Genomic DNA, 23,150 nt, shown 5'->3' with positions numbered 1-23,150 from the left:
TCTGAACTGCCAAGCCAAAGTGTATCTCAGGTTTAATGAAAGTGCAATTCATTAGAATTAGAATAAGAGCCAGCATAACATAAACATACTCAGGAAAAACAGGCTTAGCGCAGCACCACAACAGATGCTAGTTTTGATCTGGTAAAACAAAACACTCACAGACCACAAGAAAAAAAAAAAAGCATGAACAATTCCTTTCAGTAAAAGGAAAACAATGTGCACTAGGTCAAATTTGGACCTGTAGAAGTTCCACTAAATAGTGACTGCATGAATTGCACACCTCTGTTGGCAAAGCTCAGGAAGTACCTGCTTGCCTGCTCAGCCCCTATTGGAAGTGGCCCTCAGCTCAAGGCACTGAAGGGCACAGGGACTGAAATGGGAAGAGAAAAAGCATCTGTATGGAACAGATGGAGTAAGGCAGGTCTCAAAATACTTGGGAGTCTTGGGAGGGAGGGAGGGAAAGGGGAAGGTGAGCCTTCACACAGTGTGGATACAAAAAATGAAAGCCCACAGAACAATTCTCTTCACAGTAATAACAAAGCACGCATTATCTTTATCTGCTATTATTAACTTCATAACCAGTGAAGACCAAAATGAGAAAAGAAGTATTACCACTTCCAAACCCTAAGATCTAAAATTGCTGACGTTAGCTTAGTAATGTATGAGTTATCAAAAACCTTGAGCGATTCAGTGTCTTTCTAATGGATTTCCATGTTTCATGTTACAAATTCTGTTGTTTTTTTTTTTATTTTAAGTAATTACCCATTAATTCTTACAAATATTTAAAAAGTTGGTAATACTTAGAAGCAACAACAACAAAAATATGCAACATTAACTTCTCCCATGGCTTCATGTCTATTTTAGTAAAACTAAAGCATTCAAGGTATTACTGTATACAGAAACACAATTCAAGAACAAGACAGCTCAAAACATCAGCCACAAAATGTCACACTCCAAAAGGCCTTACAAGCACAAGAATCTTTAGCTTTCATGTTTGCTGTTCTATTCGCCAAACTAACTTTGAAACAGGTTCATAAGCAAAGAGTAGCTGTTGGGCATAGAGCTCGTTTTTGTAGGATGCATCTCTGTCACCTTATCACCTGGGAGAAATCCCAACGAGTTTGTTGCAAGGAAATTAACTCCCACCCCTGCTCGTTCAGTCTCCGCTCCTTTTCCTGCACCTAGTCCCACCCTCTCAGCCTTCTCCTGCAGCAGGCCACATTTCCTTCTTCATCCTCTTCTTGTGCATTCCTCTCTAAGCCGATTTTAGGGTGCAGTCTTCCCTCTCCTCCTCTGACCCACACTCATTTCTTCCAGTGCCAAGAACCCCTCCACCTCCACTCCCTGTTTCAGCACTGCACCCACTCCACTGCTGCCTTTCGCTCATGCTGCTGTAGCCCCCTGGCAGCTAGCCCATCCCACAGCTCCCCCACAAGATTCCCTTTCTGTTCCTATCTGCCTCCACAGATATTTTTTTACTCACTTTTCCCTACAGAGCAAGAGTGTGTACTTTCCCCAGGGTTCCCAAGAAAGACAGCTTCATCCTTTCCACAGGGAGAACTGCAGCAGAAGCTTTAATGTAGTGAGGTGTTTTACTGAGCAGTAGCACTGTGAATGCCTGAGCACTTCCCAAGCAGGATGCTCCCTGCATTAATTTTGGTTCTTGAAAATACTGCAGTGAAATAAAGATGTAAATCTTAAAATACATAGCAAGTTTGCATGCAATCCTAACAAGTTCTCCTTTTCTGAACTGCTCAAAGGGAGAAGGCACAGATCAGTTTGCTGTAATTTTATGTGGCAAGTCACCCATTTACCTAGACCATTACTTGATCCAGATTTCTTATGGAAAAAAAAGAAAAATAAAGAAAAAAAGGGCAGGAATAAACTTTAGTCTTTCCTAACTTTTAGCAAAATAAGTGACAGAGGTAACCAGAGCAGGACTAAATTTCTTGGAGGAACGCTACAATTCTTACTGGAGAAAAACAATCTGTTCTTACTTCTTTTTTTTTCCCCCAATTCCCATTTTTCCCTCTCAATAAAGGGCTTTTCTGCAAACACAACTAGTTGATGTTCGATTTTTCTGGAGAATTTCTCAGCTGAATGGGAGAAGATCTTCAGAATGCACATAAAAGACAAAGGTTCAAACAAAAGCTGAATTCGTAATGAGCAAGAGTTTATTTTAGTAAACAACAGAAACTGAAGGCTGAAAAGATCTCATCTCATTTAATCGCCTAATAGATTTTTCTTACCTACCCAATTCTCAAACTACATGTTTGAAAGCCAATTCTATTGATGAAAGTCTCCAAAAAAGCATTTGAAACACCTACTTGATTCAACAGTAAACTCACCGCAGCATCAACCTGGACTTACCAATACTTTGCTTCAGCAAAAAACAGGCAGAAACTCTTCTGGTAAGTACACAGCCTTCAATACTCTAAAATCCAGATTTAACCTTCCTAAATCTTTGTGTTTTTAACCTATTGACTTCAGTCAGCTTTCATATTCTCCAAAAATTATCAGCGCTATGCAGGGCTAAGAAATATCAAATTCTAAACACCTTAACAGCTTTCCTAAAGATACTTCCATAGAAGTCCCATGAGTTAGACCAATGCAAAACTCCTCAAATATCATTGGATTGATTTTTGAATAACTTTATTTTGTAAGTTAATAATCTAAACAACATAAATCTGGTGTAAAAGTCATTCCAAAAGTACTACCATACGTTTAGTACTACCAGAATGAGAAATTAATCAAAAAATAGCAGGAAAAGCAAGCAAATTCCCTAACTTAAATAGTTGGGTGCTTTTAAACCAGGGAAAAGAGTTTCCTAAACATATAAACAAGCACATATAAATGCAGAGAAAGACATACTTATGCAATTTTATAGCAGTCTAATCAAGTATATCGGTACCTAACAATGATGCAGTAATTAAAAACATCATGTCTAAAATTCCCATTAATCTTAACAGGTAAGAAGCTGAAGCCAGTGACCAAGTATGTCTTTTCTATCAAGTACCATACTTGGATTGTCACATGGGTCTATTTCCTCATACACTTATAAATAATCTGACTAACTTATGCATCCCATAGTACTATCTAGGTTATCTGTTTTGAAGACAAGCCCTCAGTTTTCCAAAGCTGAGAAGGAGCTCAGTACACTACATATAATTCAAGTCCACCAAAATATTCTATGAACAAAAGAGAACTCCAAGTTTTTCAACATAGCATGCCATCACTTTCAAACTAAGGAGTTTTACTCCATATTACTATTCTTTACCTGATAATACACAGGATCTCATACTGAACTGACAATAAAGTAATTAAAAGACAGTACTTGATTTTTTTCATTTTATAGTCATACAGCTCTCCACTGCAGGTAGAAACTTCAGCTATTTTATGAACCAAACATTACTCAGAAAAGTTTAATGACAGTTTGCATTAAGTAAAGGGCTACTCGTGCACACTTCTAATATTAAGGAAACAAGATTTCTTCACACTGGAGGAGACAAACAATTAAAATAACCAGATCTAATAAGAAGATGTGCAACATTATGACTTTTTTTTTTTTTTAATTCCACCTAACAAGCAATACCTTTTATCATCTGCATTTAGAGGGGATGGGGACAGATGTGGGAGAAAGACACTGCCATTATCAAGCATTACAATTCTTCTACTAATCCAAAACACAGGAAGTCAAAGGCCTAGCTAACATCTACTCATCAGCATAACTTTATACCAAAACTAAAACCTCCTTGAGCAATGGAAATAACTCTGTACCTATTCTTGATTCAGAATGTATTTCCTTTTTAAAGACAAAACAAACTCGATGTTATGGAAAAAAAAAAAAAAAAAAAGAATGTCACCATTCAGTATCTACTTATTCTGAAAATGAATGCATGCATCATAAGGAAAAATAAGGTGTCCTTTAAAAATAATCCCATTTCAATTCAGTCTGCTTCCTGAGTCATTTGTTTGAAATGCCAGTCCCAGGAATGCTAAGATTTAGATGACGATTATCTCCTCGACATTATCCCAATTTGATTACACAGTGTTTACTACATCAAAGCCAGAAAAAGCACAGTAATAGATTCAGTGACACACCCACTTGGAACACTGAAGACCTATTATTAAAGAACCATAAGAATCATTTTCAAAAGGTTTTTATTTTCAAACACAGTCTAGCATAAGATCTTACCATAAAGCAAGGTTGTTAAATATTTTCATTCAACCCACATATTTGAAGCTGCGGCTCAGAAGCTAGGTGAAATTATTTATGTGATCAGGAAACTCGACTATCCTTCTTATATAACTCTCCTACTGGACACATTACAGAAATTCAGCAGCCAAGTTTCACATGGTTGAACACATCAATAGAGTGCCATTAACATTCATTCCTCTGGAACTCCACCACTCATATCAGAACTCAAAACAATACATTTCTTTCGGGCCAGACCCTGAGCGTGTTTTTAGTATTTTTAGTTTTAGCATAATTTTATTTTGCTTTGATCTACATAATAAGCATTGACATTCAGCAAATATGTACATTCAAGCAAGCAGGTTGAAAATGCATATGTGGGGATGCCTGCATAGACAAGGTCATAACAGCCTGTGCTGCTTCCCAGTCATGTGGGCACACCGTGGTAGCTAAGGCTCAGACAACTAGAATGATTATAATCATCAAACACATCATCCAGGGTTACACCGCATAGGATAGTGATTATAATGTTGTCACCCTGTCTGCGTTAGCTCTCGCATCTTGCCTACAATTCAGCTCTACTGGTGCTGGAGAACTTTAAAAAGAAGCTATCATCAGGCACAAGCCTCAACCCAGCCTGAGTAGCTACACCTGTGAAACAACAAACACATTTAACTAAGGATGACAAACTGGTCCTACCATCTGAACCTTTCAGCAGACTTGACAGCACTACCCCTGCTATCCTCCTACATCGATCAAATCACAGAGAAGTGTTGTTTGTGCAACATGTTTTCAAAGATGTGGCACAAATTTAAATATAAGCAGAGCTATTTAGTGTTGGCTATCAGCAAAACAATCAACTTAATGTCTCTCTTAACTGTTACGAGATAAAACCGTGAACACAAGATCTCAGGAGGAGTACACAAACAAGCTACCACTTGGTTTATTCATGCATAAGCACAGTAGCTGCTCTACAATAGCTATCTTTACACATTTTTTTGAATCCAAGGAAAACTCGAGCTGTATTTTCCAGTTACTATAGCTAATACACTCTTTGTAGGCTTATTCTATGATAAATTGCTCAATGCAAAGGTATAGAAAAATACTTTTCTATATTATACACACAGTTTTAATTTTCACTCTTGTATATTTAACTATGCAAACAGAACAGCAGGGGGTGAAATCCTTAGCACATTCTTGTCCTCAGACCTATGCAGTTCTTGTCATTTGTTATACAACACCAGTGTAACGTAAGCTACAAGAAGGCAGAACAGAACAGTGAAACAAACACACTGTCTAGTAACAAAAAGGCCCCTTCTAGAGAGCCTGGCACAGGTTCTGGTCACATTTTTGAAGAATTACTTCTCAGTATATTCTTTGGAATTTTGTTGAGTGTTAACTCAACGGTTTTCCTACAAGTACACAGAATAAACCATGCAATACTTGCCTAAAACCCATCTCACAGTGTTTACAACGCGACTTACACAGGGCAGCTACCTTCTGCTCAACTCTAAGACAAGAGCAAAACCTACCTGCAGCCTACAGCCCTCTGATCATTGGTAATCTTCACTTGCAGAACTTGCCCCACTGATGGTTTAATCAATAGAGTGCCATTAACATTCATTCCTCTGGAACTCCACCACTCATATCAGAACGCAAAACAATACATTTCTTTCGGGCCAGACCCTGAGCGTGTTTTTAGTATTTTTAGTTTTAGCATAATTTTACTTTGCTTTGATCTACATAATGAGCATTGACATTCAGCAAATATGTACATTCAAGCAAGCAGGTTGAAAATGCATATGTGGGGATGCCTGCATAGACAAGGTCATAACAGCCTGTGCTGCTTCCCAGTCATGTAGGCACACCGTGATAGCTAAGGCTCAGACAACTAGAATGATTATAATCAACACATCATCCAGAGGAAATCTAAACACATAACATAGTGAACAAAAAGTCCTGAATGTACTGAGTAAAGCCTGCAACCTGTCAAATATTAGAAAATCATCATTTTAGCTGGACCAATACCCATGGCTTCCACTTGAGAATTTTTCAGTTGATGACAGTCTGACTATACAGAGAGACAAACTTTCTAAGATGATCCAATCAAGACCTCTGCAATTCTACATTGGAGCTCTAATTCCGTGCTCCTATTTCAAAAAGAGCATACAGCAATTCTACCACGATGGACACACTCCTTCAAGCATACTAAAATCTGAACAAAAATTACCGAAATTAAAATTAAAAAAAAAAAATCAATACTGGAAACAAAAACAAGGGATCTGCAAGGCAGTCACATTAAACTTTCAGAGTGTCTTCAAACAACGACTACAGAACAGGGTTTGGATCGAGACTCTGCTCCCAGCAACCAAGTAAGATCTTGCCTTTCTGAGAATATGACATGACATGCTACAAGAGTCAAAACCACAGAAACTCAACATCTTCTCGACTTGCACAGATATTTGCTGCCAGTTGGTCAACTCATAGCAGAAATTTCATTTGAATCAAATCCTTAAGCAACTTAAAAAGCATTAACACAAAAACTCAAGAAATGGTTTCATCTACAGAGGATGTCTTTAACATAGGATTTCATAGGACAAGCTTCAACAATTCTTTTCAACAACATCCATACTTAGTTTGGAAAAGGTTCAAGACTACAGCAGCATTCACACAAAGTAATTAGAATTACAGCACTGTGACAGATAAACTCTCAACTTACTTTACATAGTATCTTGCACCTTCGAAAGTGTAAGCTTCCTCCCAACCTGTGGGTAAGTCTGGAAAACAAGTAGCAAAGCACAGTAATTAACTTTTGAAGCACTGCTAGTTACACTAATCTACTCCCCAACGCTAATGTACTTAACATTTGCTCCTCACTCTAGATGCTGAAAGCTCTAGTCCTATAAATGAGCATTTTTAAATTGACTCAAAATACTGTCTCATCAGTTCTGTAATCTAAGACAAACAGCTCACACAGGGATCTGATTTGGATTTGTCATTCCCAAATAGCAACAGTTCAAGCCTGTCTTGTTTAGCAATGTTTCCTCCTTTGTCAAGTCACTGGAGCTCACAATCATTGCCAGTTCATTCTGCCTTCAACTTCAGTAGCATCAAATCACCTGACAGGGAGAGATCTAAGCAAAAATCAATGTAAGGAGCTTGTGCAAGTCACAGGCATCATAACAGACATGATATCAACTATACCACACAGCTATTTCACATTAGCATAATTCCACCACTGACGTGACTAACAAATGCTCCTGCAGTGTTTATAACTCTATCCAGTTTCAGATGAAAATAATTTTCAATGCAAATCTGGTGGAGGAATTGGGTACATCCTTTCCCTCTCTGTTATCGCTCTTGGGAATCAGGAGCCCACATAAAAAAGAAAAAAAACTCTCTGGAAAAAAAATCCAAACCACTACTAATGGTCAGCTTCTTTCAAGTAACGGTTTCCTGATGTAATGGAAGATCTGAAGGCGTTGGGCACCACTACACAACTCTAGATGCATCATTGCCATTAAGTTTACTCCAGCTGATAAAAGCACTAATTGATAAGCAGGATTCACTGACTGAATTAGAGAAGCAACAATATATTTTCTGGTAAAAGTGGAAAAGAAAACACTCAATTTGGAGGATGTGATTTTTCCTGATGTGATTTTTCCTGTTTGCTTATTTGCTCTGGATGGCTTTTATTTCACTGCTGTGAAATATCTGGGGGAAGAACAAAAAAACAAAAAAACAAAAAAAAGCATACTGATACTGACTGAGGGCAAAGTCCATCAAACAGGAAGACTCTCCAGCAGAAGTATTTATGGATGCTATAAGAACTTGGCAAAAAGAATACCCTTCTGGGATATTTCTCCAGAAATAAAAAGCTTTTCAGTTTATAGTGCAGGATAAGTTTCTCTTCATCAACTAGTAAATATTTCACAGTATTGTTTACTAACAAGCTTCACAATACAAAATTCCAAGAGAAATTCATTCACTGAGAAATGGTCTCATGACATATTTTAAACTTCTTTTGAGTACGTTCAGAGATGAATTAACAAACACACGTACATACAGAAGATGATTTGCTTTGCAGGTACTTCAATATTTTCTGATCTACAGATCGTGGCTATGGTACGCAAGGTCGTACCTCACTGAGCATTTGGAACTAAGTTTCATTTCACAGATTCATAGAATTGCTTAGGTTGGAAGGGACTGTAAAGATCATCAAGCTCCAACCTCCTGCCGTAGGCAGGTTTGCCAAAAGTTATTTACCTGATAATAACTCCCCTAACGTTGTATCCAGCACTCCATATGCTCTAAAGCAAGCTGCGCTTCCCTTAGAAGGGGCTTAATGGCAGAAATAAATGAGACACTGAGAGAATTGCTGGTGAATCACCATCAGTCAACAGAGTCGCCGCTGACAGCTCAAAAAAAATAAAAAAGAATTAATGCTCAGCTAATATTAATGTCCAAGTAGCAGAGCACTTCACATACATCTGCCCCCATGCACACTGCTGCGGATGAAAGCTGCTTTCTCAATTAATCTGAGTACTGAGAGTGGGGGAAAGAGGAGCCTGATATCAATCAGCAATTCTATTTCCCGGCATTAAATGACTCCTTCAGCATCAGCCCTTCACTGCAGATTAAGCCACAGAGTTCTGATAGCCAGAACCCACGCTCTGTGAACTCCTCCCAACTCGCAGAAGACCGTCCACAGCTTTCTAAAAGCCCATTTCCGATTCTTAAAGAACGGGAACGAGTAACAAGCACGAAACAAACACAAAAATCAACCAGCTCGGTAGGGTCCGATCGGCGGGCAGCTTTCCTGCGGTTACAAGCAAAAGGAGAAGCGCTGGGAGCCGCGCTCCAGCACCTCCCGGCGGCAAACGCACCCCGCGCTGCGGAGATGGGCGTCGGGGCTGCACCCCCAGCGCCTCCCGCTGCTCCCGCTTCGGAGCTGACACCGCCTTCCTCCCAGCGAGTTATCCCAGAGCTCGGGTCCCCTCCTTCTCCCCCCTCTGCCCCTCTCGCAGTCACTTGGAAACCACCCACGCGTTCAGCCCGGACGAGAGAGCGTGAAGAGCAGCAGGGTTTCCAGGTGACCGGTTGCCGCCGGCAGACCCCAGCGAGGTGACACTGGGGGCACGGGTGGCAACGAGGGGATGCGAGGCAGGTGAACAACCTGCAGACGGCCGAGGGCGGAGAGGAGCTCTCACGGTATCACAGCGGCGACACAAGGCGGCAGGAGGAACGCGAGGGAACGGCTCGGAGGGAAAACGCGGGTGTAAAGGCGGCGTGCGGAGAGCGCAGCGGGGCCGGGGGCAGCGGGAGGAGCCGGGACGGCCCGGGCTCGGCCGGCGGCGGGCGGGGCGGCAACGCGGTGCCGGGCGGCCATGGCGGGGCAGGGCCGGGGGTCGCTGCCCTACCGCAGGGAGGGTTCCTACCTGCGCTGCGACGGTGCCCGGTGATCACGGCCTCTCCGGTCAGCGGGTGCAGCCAGGTCGTGCTCTTCGCCTCCTCGCTGCGGGGACGCACACACGGACCGGTCAGAGAGCAGTCAGGCAGCGGCCCCCCCCCCACCCCAACGCTCCCAGCCCCCGCCCCGCGACCCCTTCCCTCCCCCCAGCAATGCCCCGCTCACTTGATGAAGAAGACGCGGCCGCCCTGGCTGATCCCGTAACTCCAGCTGCCGGGCAGCGCCCGCAGCCGCTCCGCGCTCAGCTCCGCCGGGGCCGCCATGGCCGAGCGCAGCTACAAGCGCAGCCGGGGAGAGCCGAGGGGAACGGGGCGGGGGGTGGGGGGGAGAGCGGCGCGGGCACGAGCGAGCGCGTCCCCGCCGGCGCCGCCGACACCTTGGGGAGAGGGCGGGCGCCGCGCGCTGGGGAGGAGCACGGCGGCACGCCCCGCCCTGCCTGCCCGGGCACGCCCCGCCCACCGCGGGGGCGCGCGCGGCTCCCCGCTTGGCAGCCCGCCCGCCCGCGGGGGCGCGCCTTCTCCCCCGCCGCGGCCGTTGAGGCGGGGCCGCACGGCGAGTTCCGGAGGGGGGGAAGGGCGGGAGCGGACAGCGGGGGCAGCGCGGTCTCTGAGAGGAGCGGGGGTTGCCCGGTGGGCGGCGAGGCTCCGGCCGGGATCCCGCCGCGGGATCCTGATGTGTGCCACAGCCACCGGCTGCCAGCACCAGCTCTGCTCCTCGGGTCTTTACGGCACGCTTTCCTACAGGAAATTAAACTTTTGTCGAATTTCTTCCAGGAGCGCGTATGCTTCTCTGCTCTCAACTTCTGACTTTGCTTTTATTTCTCACGTGTGGCCTTCAGCAGTGAGCGATACCACGCTTTTCTCTCGAGACCCAACCGCTGTGCCCAACCGCAGACCCGGGGCACGGCTCCAGGAGGTGGTGGTGACTGAGGTGAAGTCCACGCGCAGAGGTGGATCTGTGCATTTCCTTGTGTTGTGATGAGCAATCTGAGTGGGTATGCTCGGCTTTGATTGAAGTTACAAATAAAAATCACGGATTACTAAAGCTGTGTGATGGCTGTGATCTTTCTGAGAGAATCTTGCCTTACAAAACCATGTTCTAGACCAGAACTGGGAAGCCTGAGGTGTTCCTGTATCCAAAGAAACATTTAAACTCCAAGCTGGCCATGTTGTAAGGAGCAGCTTTGCCCTCCTTGTGTTCCCATTCTGGTTAAAATCTGACAAAGCAAGTTGCCAAGTGGCTCGTTCCCCAGCACGCCTTGTGGCTAAAACCTTAAAACCCAGTTGTTCTGCACAAGGTACTCCAGACCCAAAGCACAGTGAACGTGTCAGCAGACACTGTTATCTTTAAGTAACTGGATGTGAGATAAGAATCCCTCCCTGCCCAACATTACCCTTCGTTTCCACTCATCGCTGACAGCACCTGAGATTTATGGACTACCAGACAAAGATACGCAGGGGAGAACACAAGTTATTCTCTAAACAGTTCCTTCTCTCCTCAGAGCAAGAGCCCTCGGGTGACGAGTAAAAGTGAATAATGACCCTTCCACTGAGGAGCTGTAGAAGGCTGCCTGGCAACAGCATGGGGGAAATCACATACATTTTGGGCTTGTGAGGCAGTGATCACAACTGACTTCCCTCATGCAGCCTAACCAAAGCAAAGAGCAAGTGCTCTCAGTCCTGAGAGCACTGCATTCCTTCCATCATGCAGAATCAGCTTTCTTCACTAGAAGGTAGCGTACAGCACAGCAGGATGTGTATTGGCCTAGATCCATAAAATAAGCTAGATGATAGAATTTAGGTGCACAAATCCTTCCAAAACTCAGCATGTGCTTTGTTGAACACACCTTCCTTAAAAGTTTTGCCAGTTGCAGCCTTTTTTATGTTTTGCTTGTGTTTGGACTCGCTGCCTTCTTGGTGAAACTAAGGAGAGCAGTGCATAAAGTATTTCAGAACCTGCCTGAATTCTTGGATGAAAGCTTGCCATGGAGACCTGATAAATTGGCTGCAGTCAGACCATGCCTAGGGAGGACTTACAGGATTAGTTTCTTTGTAATTCACAGCAACAGGTTGGTGGCAGCGTCACCACCAAGAATTGTAAGAAAACCTCTTCAGCCTGAAGGAGGAAGGGCTTTTAGAGCCATGTCATTCTCTTCCCAGGAAAATGCTTTTGCTCCATCCTCTCAGCTATTTGGAAGCTGAGACTGTTTTTTGAGTACATTGAAGGTGTTCCATCTCCCCCTTTGAAGTCACATTATTTTGCAAATTATTGGGCTATACGGTGGTAGCGTGACTTGCTGGTCTCATGAATAGGGAGCTCATCCAGGGTGTGATGGAAAATCCTGGTTCAACTCCATTGTTCAGGAACTCTTACTCATTTTATGTTAAACAGTCATCAAGTAAAATCCGGTATTTGTAGTTCTGAAACATATGGAAGGCACATTTTGACTCAGGATTGCAGAATTAATCCTGCAAGATGGCATGCACCGTGAATTTATGTTGCTTTGACTTAAAGGGAGCTTATAATCAGGAGGGAGAGAACTTTTTATACAGCCTGATGGTGACAGGACAAGGGGAAATGGTTTTGCACTAAAAGAGGGGAGAATTAGATTGGATACTAGGTGGATATTTTTTATTGAGGATGTGGTGAGGCATTGGAGCAGACTGCCCAGAGAAGTTGTGGATTATCTTTCCTTGGAGTTGTTCAGGCCAGGTTGGATGGAGCCCTGGTCAACCTGATCTAGTGAGTGGCAACTCTGGCAATGGCAAGGGTGTTGGAACTAGATGATTTTCAAGATCCTATCCAACCTAAGTCATCCTGTGGTTCTATGGTTTCTCAGAGGTCAGCGTTTTATCATTTTGTGGAATGAAGCTCTTGAACAGTGTGAGTGAAACCACACTTGCACCATTTGTGCAGGCTGGTACCACTTGGGTTAACAGTTTTTCATTCTGAAAATTGCTGTTTAGTCAAAGTTTTTGCTTCAAACTTACTGTAAAAGTTTGCTAAAAGCGAATCATACACTGAGATTTCATAAAGTTCATTAGCAGTGTGTCCTTTTTACAGTCAGATGAGTTCTTAAGTACTTTTTAAAAAGAATAATATATTTTTTTAAAAAGGCATGCCACCTAAAAGGATTAAAGTTGTCTTTTAAAAGCAGTTTATATCACCATAACAACTCCATGCATATTTTACCTTTCTCAAAATTCTTTTTTTTTTCTATAAAAATGAGCTAATAATTCCAAATGTGAAATTGGTCAGTCTGATTTACAAGACTCTCATAAATCCATCAGGATGCTCTCATCTGGCCAACAGATCCTCTTCCCTGAATAGATGAAGAGGAACTGCTGAAGTAGTGACTACTAGTGAACAACTGCTCTCTGCCTTCTGCCTCCATGGCCTGATATGCCTGTTGCTCCTGTCACTGATGGGAAGCAGATGGAGGATGTGAAACAAGTTGTTGCTGTATGTGTGAGGCAGGATGAGGAGCAGAGCCCTCCCAGCGGTGTAATGGCCTCTCACTCCATTGGAGAGCTTGGGATAAAGTGAAAATCTGGCTTCCCTGAACTCTTTTCCACGGTTCTCCAATTTGAGCTCACTTTTTTTCTTCCTCTTTCACCTCTTCAAGACAGTAGCTTTCCTAGCAGCTCCCTCAGGGTCAGGGAAGACACCAGAACACTAAGTTTACTGATTTTTTTATTTTTTTTTTTAATCATTTCAGCTCAGCAATGTAGTCATAATCAAAATATTTAAAATTGCTGAGGCAATAGAACCCCGTCCACAAAAACAATAATCCCTTTAAATGGGATTAATTAAAAACCAGCACTGGGAGAGCATTCATTGACTAAGACTCAGAAATCCACCCACACCTCTCCCAACAGGTATGAGGTGACAACAAATAGCCAAAATAAAAGAGGGCTAAACCTAAGCCAGCAACCTCTGAAGCAGGGAGAGAATGGCAGTTTTGACACTCCACCTAAAACCTGTTCACAGTCTTGTGTTCGTCAGGGCTGATTCTGTGTATTCTGTCAATATAAATGAAATTGGATGAAGTAGTATTACAGACTTGTCTGTGACTGTACATTTTTATGCTGTTTAGCCAGCAAGACAAAATAAAATTTAACATGACAAGAAAAGACCATTGCTGGGGGTGCAGTATTGCACATTCTAATATGGAAATGACTTCTAAACGGTGGGTCCCTTTTTAATCATAGAATCTTAGAATATCCTGAATTGGAAGGGACCCACAAGGAACACTGAGTCCTTCCTTTGGACGCTCTCTTTTCCCCCCATCTGTAAACAAGCATTTTTATGTTTTTTGCCTCCATAATGATCTTGCAGCGCATAGTGAATCAGATTCATTTGCAAATCTGGTAGAAAATACGACATCAATCCTCTCAAATGATTCCTTTCCCCTTAGATCAATGAATTGATCCAGCTTGTCCTGATCCAACACATAGAGTGGGGACAGAAGATCTACTCGTGACAGAAGGGGAAAAAATCAACATCCTCAGAAGTTAGAATGTCTTTGTGTAGATACAAGAGGCAATTCGCCTAGGTCAGAGCAAACAAGAAAGAAAAGCTTCTGCAGACTGCTTTATTGGTAGAATGGAGCCTCTTTTTGCTATAAAGATCCTGACAACACTGCAGGGCTCTTGTCCAGTAGCTTTGAAGGCTGCAAGTTTTCCTAGGGGTCATTAGTCCAAGTGGCACAGTAGTTTTCTTCGGGGTTAGTGTAGAGCATCGATCTGACTCAACAAGCTGTGGATCGTTAACCTCACAGACTGATTTCACAGTTTGTGAGAAAGCCCACGCTTACTCAGGCAATAGAAATTTATTTTACAGTTTAATTGGTTTAATAGTCTGTGCTCAAAAATAAAAAAGAAGTTTTGTTCATTTCAAAAATTTTCTAAGCTGCAATTAATGATTTTCAGGTAAGGCTGTGTTATGCAAAACTTTTCTTTCCCTTGAGACAATAAATCCTTATATGAAGATTCAATTATTTTCCATTTAATTTCCTTAAAGATCCTGTCAAACTAATACAAAGCAAACTCCAAAGCAAGAGAGTGAGATTTACTTTTTCCTGGCAAGGAACATCAGAAAAGCAAATGAGCTCATTATTCTTCTGACCAGCATCATCTCGTCAGAAAAATATTGACCATTCAGAGTGATTTTGAACAGAGAACAGTTCTTTCCTATCATTTCTCTTCTAACTTTAGAGACTTGTTTACTTTTATGTCCATGTCACATATACCGCAATGAGTTTCTGGCCCAGTCCTCCAGCTTGAGATGATGGATGCCACAGTCAGGTCTTCATGTTTTATTTACTGAGCATAATATATTCAACATCATATTCATATTCAACATCTCAGAAAAAAATGAGGCCTCAAGATCAAGAGCTGTTTTGCTAGAACCTTCTTCTATTTTTTTTCACTGCTTTACAGATCTCTAGTTTAGGGAGCCTTCAAACAACCACAAGCCATGTGGTTGCCTGGAACTTTCGCATTACAGTTGAAGCACATTTTTTTATTGTATTTATTGATCAAATTAGGTTAAATTAATATAAAGAAGGAAATAATTTGTGAGAGAAATAATGAACTCAGCATCCTACCTGTCTTCTCACTGGTGGTGGTTAGCCAGAATTGGTTTAAGCCAAGAAATTTCATCTTCTAAATAATACTGTGATTTGAATAATCTGAAATAAAATCATACACTGTACAACACATAAATTCTCTGTCTCTGAGCTGGACCACAGGTCTCACAGATCTCTTCAGTTCTGGTAGACTTCAGCATCTGCTTTTTTATATACAGTCCTTTTCATTGCTGCTGCCCTACTCCTCAAAAACATGTTCTGTTTCAAGCAAATAAGGAGAAACTTCATGAGAAATATCCAGAACGATTGCCATTATATATATACATCCTCATGGGTGCCAAGTCCTGTAAGTCCTTCACTGTGTGATTTTTTTCTCATGTGCATTATTTCCTGTATTTGTTTAACGGGGGTAGTTAGAATTTGCAGTATCTTTCCATTTTTCATCTCATTAGCAACTATATATTAAAGGAATAGAATTTTAAGCTATCTCTAATAAACATTTCAGCAACTGGTAGCGTGTTATCAGAGTAATGCAAAATAAAAGCATGGGTTTGATCCTTGAGATTTTTATAGACATTCTTGTTACAATCTTGGTGCTATTTTCCACAAAATGTTGTGCTCTGTATACCTGTAGAGCTTCAAGTGATACTATTTTTACAAGATATTTTACCTCATAATCAAATCATAGTCCATTTTCTGTAATTACCACAGCTGGAATAATATGTATGCCAGTCTTTACAGAGTAGACATATGATTACCAGTGTAGTGGTTATATTCTTTAATAATGCTACAGCAGAATAATGAGAAAAGTAATATATTTTTAGTCTGTAATTTTTCCAACATTATAGACAAATCCAGGACAGCTCTTAACTTGTTCTAAAGTTTACTTGCATATGTTTAGATACAAGCTGGTATCTGTTCCAACACTTGTTATTAACAGCATTCACCTTTTGTCATCCTAGCACTTTCTGAACTGGTCTATTGGCCAGAAATTCTATGCAAGTTTTCTATATTTTCATTTACTTCAGCATTCTTATGTACTCATTTTTTAAAATGTTATCCTTAGGGTTTCCTGTTCTTCAGAAGTATAAGCTTTCTTAGTGGTGGGTAGGACAGACTTTCACCCTTTCCGGTTGGGTACTTTTACTCCTGTACTGTTCCAGCCACAGTAAGAATGGTTTGTTCACTGCATGGCAAGAGTTTTACCCACTTGTGCTGGATGGAAGCATAACAGGAAAAGTATTTCTGAAACCTTACTTGCATAATTTAATCCAAATGATATTTTTGATATTTCACTTACTGAGATAGGGTTCTTCCAAGAAAATGAAATTGTTTCCTCAGGCCACTTTTACAGCAGCAGTGAGCTGATCAATGCAATCAGTATAGTCTAGTGGAGAGCACTCCATCCTTTAAGGCCACCTGTCACTTGGTTACACCCAGTGATGCACTATCATTTGTCTCTTTAGTGCTTGCATAATCTTAGTTGGTATTTAGTAGTCTGGAGTAGCCTTATGCTTGTCTAGTTCTGTCATATTTGGTTTATTCTTGTGTGGTTTTGTCATTCAGATGGTTTTCAAAGTCTTTTGATTTGTAGACCTCTCTTTTCCAGGGGAGGCACAAGCCCTGTGTGGCAGGCTTGTGTTCACTAACAGCATGGTTAGCTTTCATTAAACACCTGGAAGCAGTTCACAGATCACACAGTCTGTAGCTCCCTGGTTAAGTATTGCTGTTAATACATCTCTGCTTTTTTTTTCCACCAGTTGTTTCTATCTCTCCCTGCTTGTAGCAAAGGTTAACCTAGCTCGATTTTTAGAAGTTTGCTTTTATCATCACATTTTATGTTTTCCAAAATTAAATTTTCTTTATTCAGCAATATTAATCTCTCTCTCTCTTTTTTTTTTTTTCTTTCAGATTTCTGAATATTTAAAATGTTTGGGATTTTAAATTAGCACCCCTGTGGTATCTCCTCCTTCCTTTTTTTATTCAATATTAAATACCTAAAAGTTACGCTTTCTTTTTTTTCTTAAGAAGAATTGCTTTTGTTTCCTGCACCAAGTTCCCTAAATTTTGTAAGTCAGTTACCTTGCCAGTCAGTTCATTACCACTGTAAGAATCTCAGGGAAAGTAACAGTCTTCTTTGTTCAGTATTTTAAATACTGCTTCTCACTAGCACATCCATTTTCTTTCGATTTCCTTTCTGTCTTGCTGCTCCATTGATCGCACTAGTTTTACTTTCTCATTTTTCCTTCCTTTCTCAGCCTCCTATTTCTAGCAGTAAGGATAGGTGATGCTGATTCTGCCTTGAACCCTACTTCCTCATCTTTGCCTCTCCTAGCATTCTCCCTCCATTGCATTTCAGCTTCTGACAGGGACCATCATTGCACAGAAGCAGGTGAAAACTGTGACAGGATGACCTCTCCTCTGCTATTCGTTTTCCCCAAAGGCTGCATTTTCTCTGCCATGTTGACTGTGCACCTGCCCTCACTTGTGATAATTTCTGCAAAACTCTGCATTTCCAGATGATCCCCAGAGGAGTCTGGATGGTGATGTGAATAATGCCCACGTCCTCTGGTCTGTTATGACCATCATTTCTTTATTCTACCTGCTCACTTGTTTTCCATTTTTAATGTCTGTGTGACACCATCCTTCTCCCGCTCTCGTACTGAGCCCTCCTTTATAAATGATATCTGGCTTTCCATTTTGCTCTTTTGGTAGCTGATGACTTCATTTTCTACAATGTGATCTGTGCTTCTTGCAAGTCCAGTGCAGCTGCTCTGTTTCTCCAAATGAGTACTCTGTTTTGCTTTCCTTGTATTGTTTCACCGTGCTCTTCTTTCTGTCAATGAAGCTACTGAGAACACTAAACCTTACTGTGGCTTTTTAATATATCAGATTCTAGAAAGAGCAAGAAAGCATATGGCAGACTTGCAAATTGAAGAGATGCTCTTCTTAAAGCTCTGCCCATGCTTCATTGTACTTGAAGCATCATGTGCAAAAGCCTTATACTATTCTCAAACTAGGAAGAACACAAGAAAACTCACATCAGGCTGTTGCAAAAAGCTTGGAAGACAAAGAGAACTCTTGAGAATCTGAAATAAATTAAGTAATCCAGAATCTCAGGAAATGATAGAAAAAGAAAATAAAAATTACTAAGGGAGGGCATTTAAACAGATCCTGTAACAAAGACAACTGGAGAGGGGATTGCAAAAGCACAGAAGAATGAAGCAACCCTGCTCAATAGGAAACAGGAGTGAGCAGCAGTATGCCAAAGGCCCTGAAGACTGATGGTGTTTCACAGCAAGCTGCAGCAGTGGAGCTCCCTGTAACATGACCACCATGCTAGAGGAGCTACGTAAGCCCTAGTGGGAGCGTTACATGGTATTCAAAGAAGTCACAAGAGTATCAGATGAATGTCCTAATATTTGTGGTAATAGATGGAGCAGCACATTTGTTATCATATGCATATGTCCTTTTAGTAACATTGAAGGGAAAGGAGAAAGTTTACTGAGGAAAGGAGACACTTTGTTCCTGCTTGATAGCCAGATTTTGTTTTAAGCACCACATACAAAGATTGCCTATTGCAACAGAACAGAAGCAGAGAAAGAATGTGCTTTTTCATCAGGAATTGCTCAGTTGTGTGTACATGATCGTGAAAAACAAATCTTTTACCAGTTCAGCTATCCAAGGGAACCCTTTCTTCAACTTTTTTGACCATTAGTGAAAAAGATCATGTAAAACAGCAGCCCTATTTATGACGCTGGCAGAAGACACGGTGTTTTCAGTACCACAATGAGTCAAATAAAAGAAAAATTAGAGAAATGAGAAATCCACATTTCCAGTATAATCTTAAAGCTATAGAAATGATCACAGAAGAACACCTTTATGGAGGAGAATACAACGAGCAGTAGATGAGGCCATGCTGTAGGGTGCAGCCAGCACAGATGACAAGAAAAAAGGTAGCAGTATGTGATCACATTGCAGCAGCATGCAAATAGCTAAAAATACTGGAAAACATCCCAAGGTGGCTGACGCAAGAAGGTGCTCTCACATTCCCTCAGGAGATGACACAATGGGACGGACAACACTGTATTTATTACAAAAAGTATGAGAATTCAAATGAATTCTGGAACTGTTGTGCAAAGGATGATTGTATCAAAAGTGTGCAAATATTACAGGCATGTATCTGAAAAGATTATACACTCATCCAGAAAAGCTGTATTAAATGTTGTCTAGGGAGTCCCTCGAGCCACAACAAATAAGAATTAATGTAAGTGAAAGAAAGGTAAAATTGGTTTTGGAGCAGTTTTTGCTGTGGAAAAAAATATATAACCATTCAGCTGCAGACCTGAAAAAGACCTGATTCAATTCTACACATGTACAGTATTACTAAAGAGTGTACACCTATATACATATATATATATTAATATATATATTAAGTGTTTATAGACAATTCCTAAGTAAACTAGAGAAAAGAAAGATGTTGCAATACTAATATGAGAAATTATCAGCTGCTTTTATTTTGATTGCCAAGAATGAAAGAGTTAACTACAGAAGGAGATCTTGGTTACACTGGTGATAGAGAGTAATCTATAAATAAAAGCATTTTCCAGGCTTTCAGAGAATTAAATAAAAAAGAACAAAACAAGATTGAGATAATTTGCCACTTCTTTTGTTGTCACCGTTCTTCATTGCTTTTCATTATCAATGCACTGTCGTTATTTCCAAGGCAGGAAGGATCAGATATGTACTTTTTTAGTAAAAGCACAATTACTTCTGCAGGTATCACAACACTTAATATACATTTGTTTTTGGAATGATATTTGTATGTCAGCATGTAAGATGCCTAAGTTGTCTGAAGCCAAAATGCCATTAGAAATAAGTGACACATTAAGCTTTTGGCAAATTTTCACGCAGAAGGATCTCTGCTAACTACAGCCCCTGTAATTACAATCTCACCCTTTAAACATTTCTCCAGTCTTCTGTTAGTCCTCAGAAAGAACATGCTTTATGGAGATGAGATTACCAACAAAGTGTCTGAATGGTAAACTTGACAGAGAGCACAAAGCTGAACAAATTGCATAGCCCTATGTAGGTCAAACAAGACAACCTTTTCTTGGATATAAAGAAGCATGAAGCATTAGAATATCTGTAGAAGTAATGAGAAGTGTTTCAAGCCCTAACACATACAGCTTTTAAACAGGATCATAAAAATTCCAAGATCTCCTTCCCCTTTCCCTTCACCTTCCCCTTCCTCCCTCCCCTCCCCCTTCACCTCTTTCCCCCTTTCCCTTTTTAAGTTATTTTTAACAGATTCTCTATCAAATAAAATTGGTGGTAAATCTGAAATGAAGGTAGGGTATGCAGTCTAACTTGTTCATTGAAAAGGTCCACATGCTTCAGCAGCTGTAGAAAGCAGTGCGCCCCCATAACATTTAACAACTGTGTTTCAGAAGAAAGAATAAATGCAGTGAAAAACCAGAAGCCTGTCATGTATTTCAAATGTTTCAAATGTACATACAAGTTCAAGCCAGCTTTATGTCCCAGTGGAAATGAAAGTCTTATTAATAACACAAACATTTGAACAACTTACTGAGTTTGGTATCGTCTGTTTTTTTGTTGTCAAAATGCTTCTTTAAGCCTTTAGTGACACAGTTGAACCCAAAATCATTAACCAATTTTTTTAACCCAGAATACAGATGCTGTTGCTGTAACTTGGCAACTTCCTTTTCAAACTGAGCTCATCCCAGACAAAGCAATCTTAGGGATGTGTGCTTTGTCAGGGCACTCAGTTATGCAGTAACCCAACAGAAAAAGGCTTAGAATCAAGACGAAAAAAAAAACAACTGAATTAAAACTGAAACCTTTTCTGACCTTAAACAACAGCGATTTCAGCATCAGCCAGCTGACTCTAGTTAGAGACTCAGTGCAAAAAGCCCGTCAGAAACTTGCGCAAAACCGGGTGGAGCAGGAGGAAGAAGCCTCTGCCAGGTTTGCTCTCATCTTGGCAAGGAGCTGCTTGTCACTGACAGAGCGCTTCTGCACCAAGAGCATATTTGTACAACAGCAGTGCTTTGAAAGTAAGTGCTTTCTGACATTCACGTGGGATACTGATATAAACAAATGCAGGACAAAAATACAGCAGTCAGGTGGATGGCCTTGGCCACACAGACAGATGTGTACTCTATGAGACAGCTGTAAAATATATAACCTGAAGAGGAAAACCAGGCTCATTTCCCACCTTGCAGAGTCATTTAATGGATTTCAATAGTGAGTAGGACACAAAGTTGTTTTGCTGGTATGGAAATGTAGTTTTTTTTCCTACTCTAAATATACAGAGCAGGCAAAAATGCTTAAAGAATGTCATCTATAAAGAAGTAGAAATCAATACTGCTATACATGATACTCATGAAGACTTGATTTGGCTAAAAGCTCTTAATTTCCAGTCTAGCCCTTCATGGCATTTTTGCTGCTGTCAAAAATCTGCCCAGCAATGATTTATTGGCAAAGAAAATAGATAACTGAAGTAAGGCCTATGTCCATACTTAGTTACCAAATAAATTGCCTGATTTTCAAGCTTGCCAAAAACCAGAAACTTTTGGGAGAACATATATGATAGAGAAGGAACAATTATGTAGCAGATCAAAGCAAAGGCAAACCAGCCACAGTCCACTAAATAACATGGGAATAAATGAAGTCTATAGTGTCAAGTAGAATGTATTTTGTTTCTTTTCACTTTTCAGTTCCAGCTCTCCAGTCTGTGACCCACAAACAAAACCATTAACTCCAGAATTGTAAGATGGTGCCCAAATAAAAAGAACTGGAAACCAATTCATCTGACCTGTTAGGATACACCACATCACTTATACCTTTGAACACCTTCTAATCCATGATAATGTAATGAATTTTAAATCACTGTCTCCGGATATCTAACACAGAATAATTTATGAGATCTTAAACTCATTTAGATCAACCTCCTGTGGAAGACAGCATATTTTTATATCCATGCATTATCTTCAATGTGTCCTGCTTGATGCAAGCATGCAATGAAAAGTCTTCTTCAGAAGGTGCTGAATACTGTCAGATCTCCATTTTACTTCTTACGGCTCCAGATGGCTAGAAGCACAGACAACATTGAGCAGATGCTGCTGATATTTGGCATCACTCAGGTAGATGAAAGTGGCCCCCAAACACCCCAGTAAATCAAGATGTTACAAATAACTTATTTGCAAATAAAGCTTGAATTTCCTGTGGACTAAAGATGTTTCACATTTCACTAAAAAGTAAATGGAAAAATAGTGACTAACATATCCAGGCCTGCTTGTTACAGAATAATTCTAATAATATTCTGGGCAAAGAACCCCTTGAGAGCAGCCCTGCTGAGAAGGACTTGGTAGTCCTGGTGATGAGCCAGCAGTGTGCACTTGCAGCCCAGAAAGCCAACTGTGTTCTGGGCTGCATTAAAAAAGGGGTGGCCAGCAGGAAGAGGGAGGTGATTGTTCCCCTCTACTCAGCTCTTGTGAGGCCCCATCTGGAGTATTGTGTCCAGGTCTGGAGCCCCAGTACGGGAAGGACATGGGGCTCTTGGAGTGAGTCCAGAGGAGGGCCATTAAGATGATCAGAGGGTTGGAGAACCTTTCTTGTGAGGAAAGGTTGAAGGAACTGGGGTTGTTTAGCTTGGAAAAGAGAATGCTCTGGGGAGACCTCATTGTAGCCTTTCAGTATTCGAAGGGAGCATATAAACAGGAGGGGGAACAGCTGTTGACATGGGTGGATAGTGATAGGACAAGGAGGAATGATTTTAAACTAATACAGGGTGGGCTTAGGTTAGATATTAGGAAGAAGTTTTTCACACAGAGGGTGGTGATGCAGTGGAACAGGTTGCCCAAGGAGGCTGT

The 23,150-nt window shown here is 41.1% G+C and overlaps 1 protein-coding gene across 13 annotated transcripts in view; it reads right to left on the bottom strand.

The window, feature by feature from the left end:
- The window catches only part of PLEKHA5 (pleckstrin homology domain containing A5), a 169,353-nt gene extending 159,354 nt beyond the window's left edge, over positions 1-9,999 (bottom strand). For 8 of the 13 annotated variants that reach the window (XM_085231049.1, XM_085231145.1, XM_085231059.1 and 5 more), the window contains exons 1-3: positions 9,831-9,997; positions 9,634-9,710; positions 6,915-6,972 (exon numbers count right to left, since the gene is read on the bottom strand). In XM_085231049.1, the coding sequence (XP_085087175.1) occupies positions 6,915-6,972; positions 9,634-9,710; positions 9,831-9,928 (233 nt within the window). In that variant the 5' untranslated portion in view covers positions 9,929-9,997. Of the gene's footprint in view, positions 1-6,914; positions 6,973-9,633; positions 9,711-9,830 lie in introns of all 13 variants that reach the window. The other 5 variants (XM_085231126.1, XM_085231136.1, XM_085231103.1 and 2 more) reach the window with 4 other exon arrangements.
- Positions 10,000-23,150: the final 13,151 nt, after the last annotated feature.

This window comes from Meleagris gallopavo, chromosome 1 (genome assembly GCF_905368555.1).
Source record: "Meleagris gallopavo chromosome 1, MGAL_WU_HG_1.1, whole genome shotgun sequence".
NCBI lineage: Eukaryota > Metazoa > Chordata > Aves > Galliformes > Phasianidae > Meleagris > Meleagris gallopavo.
Note: the sequence above shows the minus strand (reverse complement) of the source record. Positions and strands in the feature narration are given on the sequence as shown.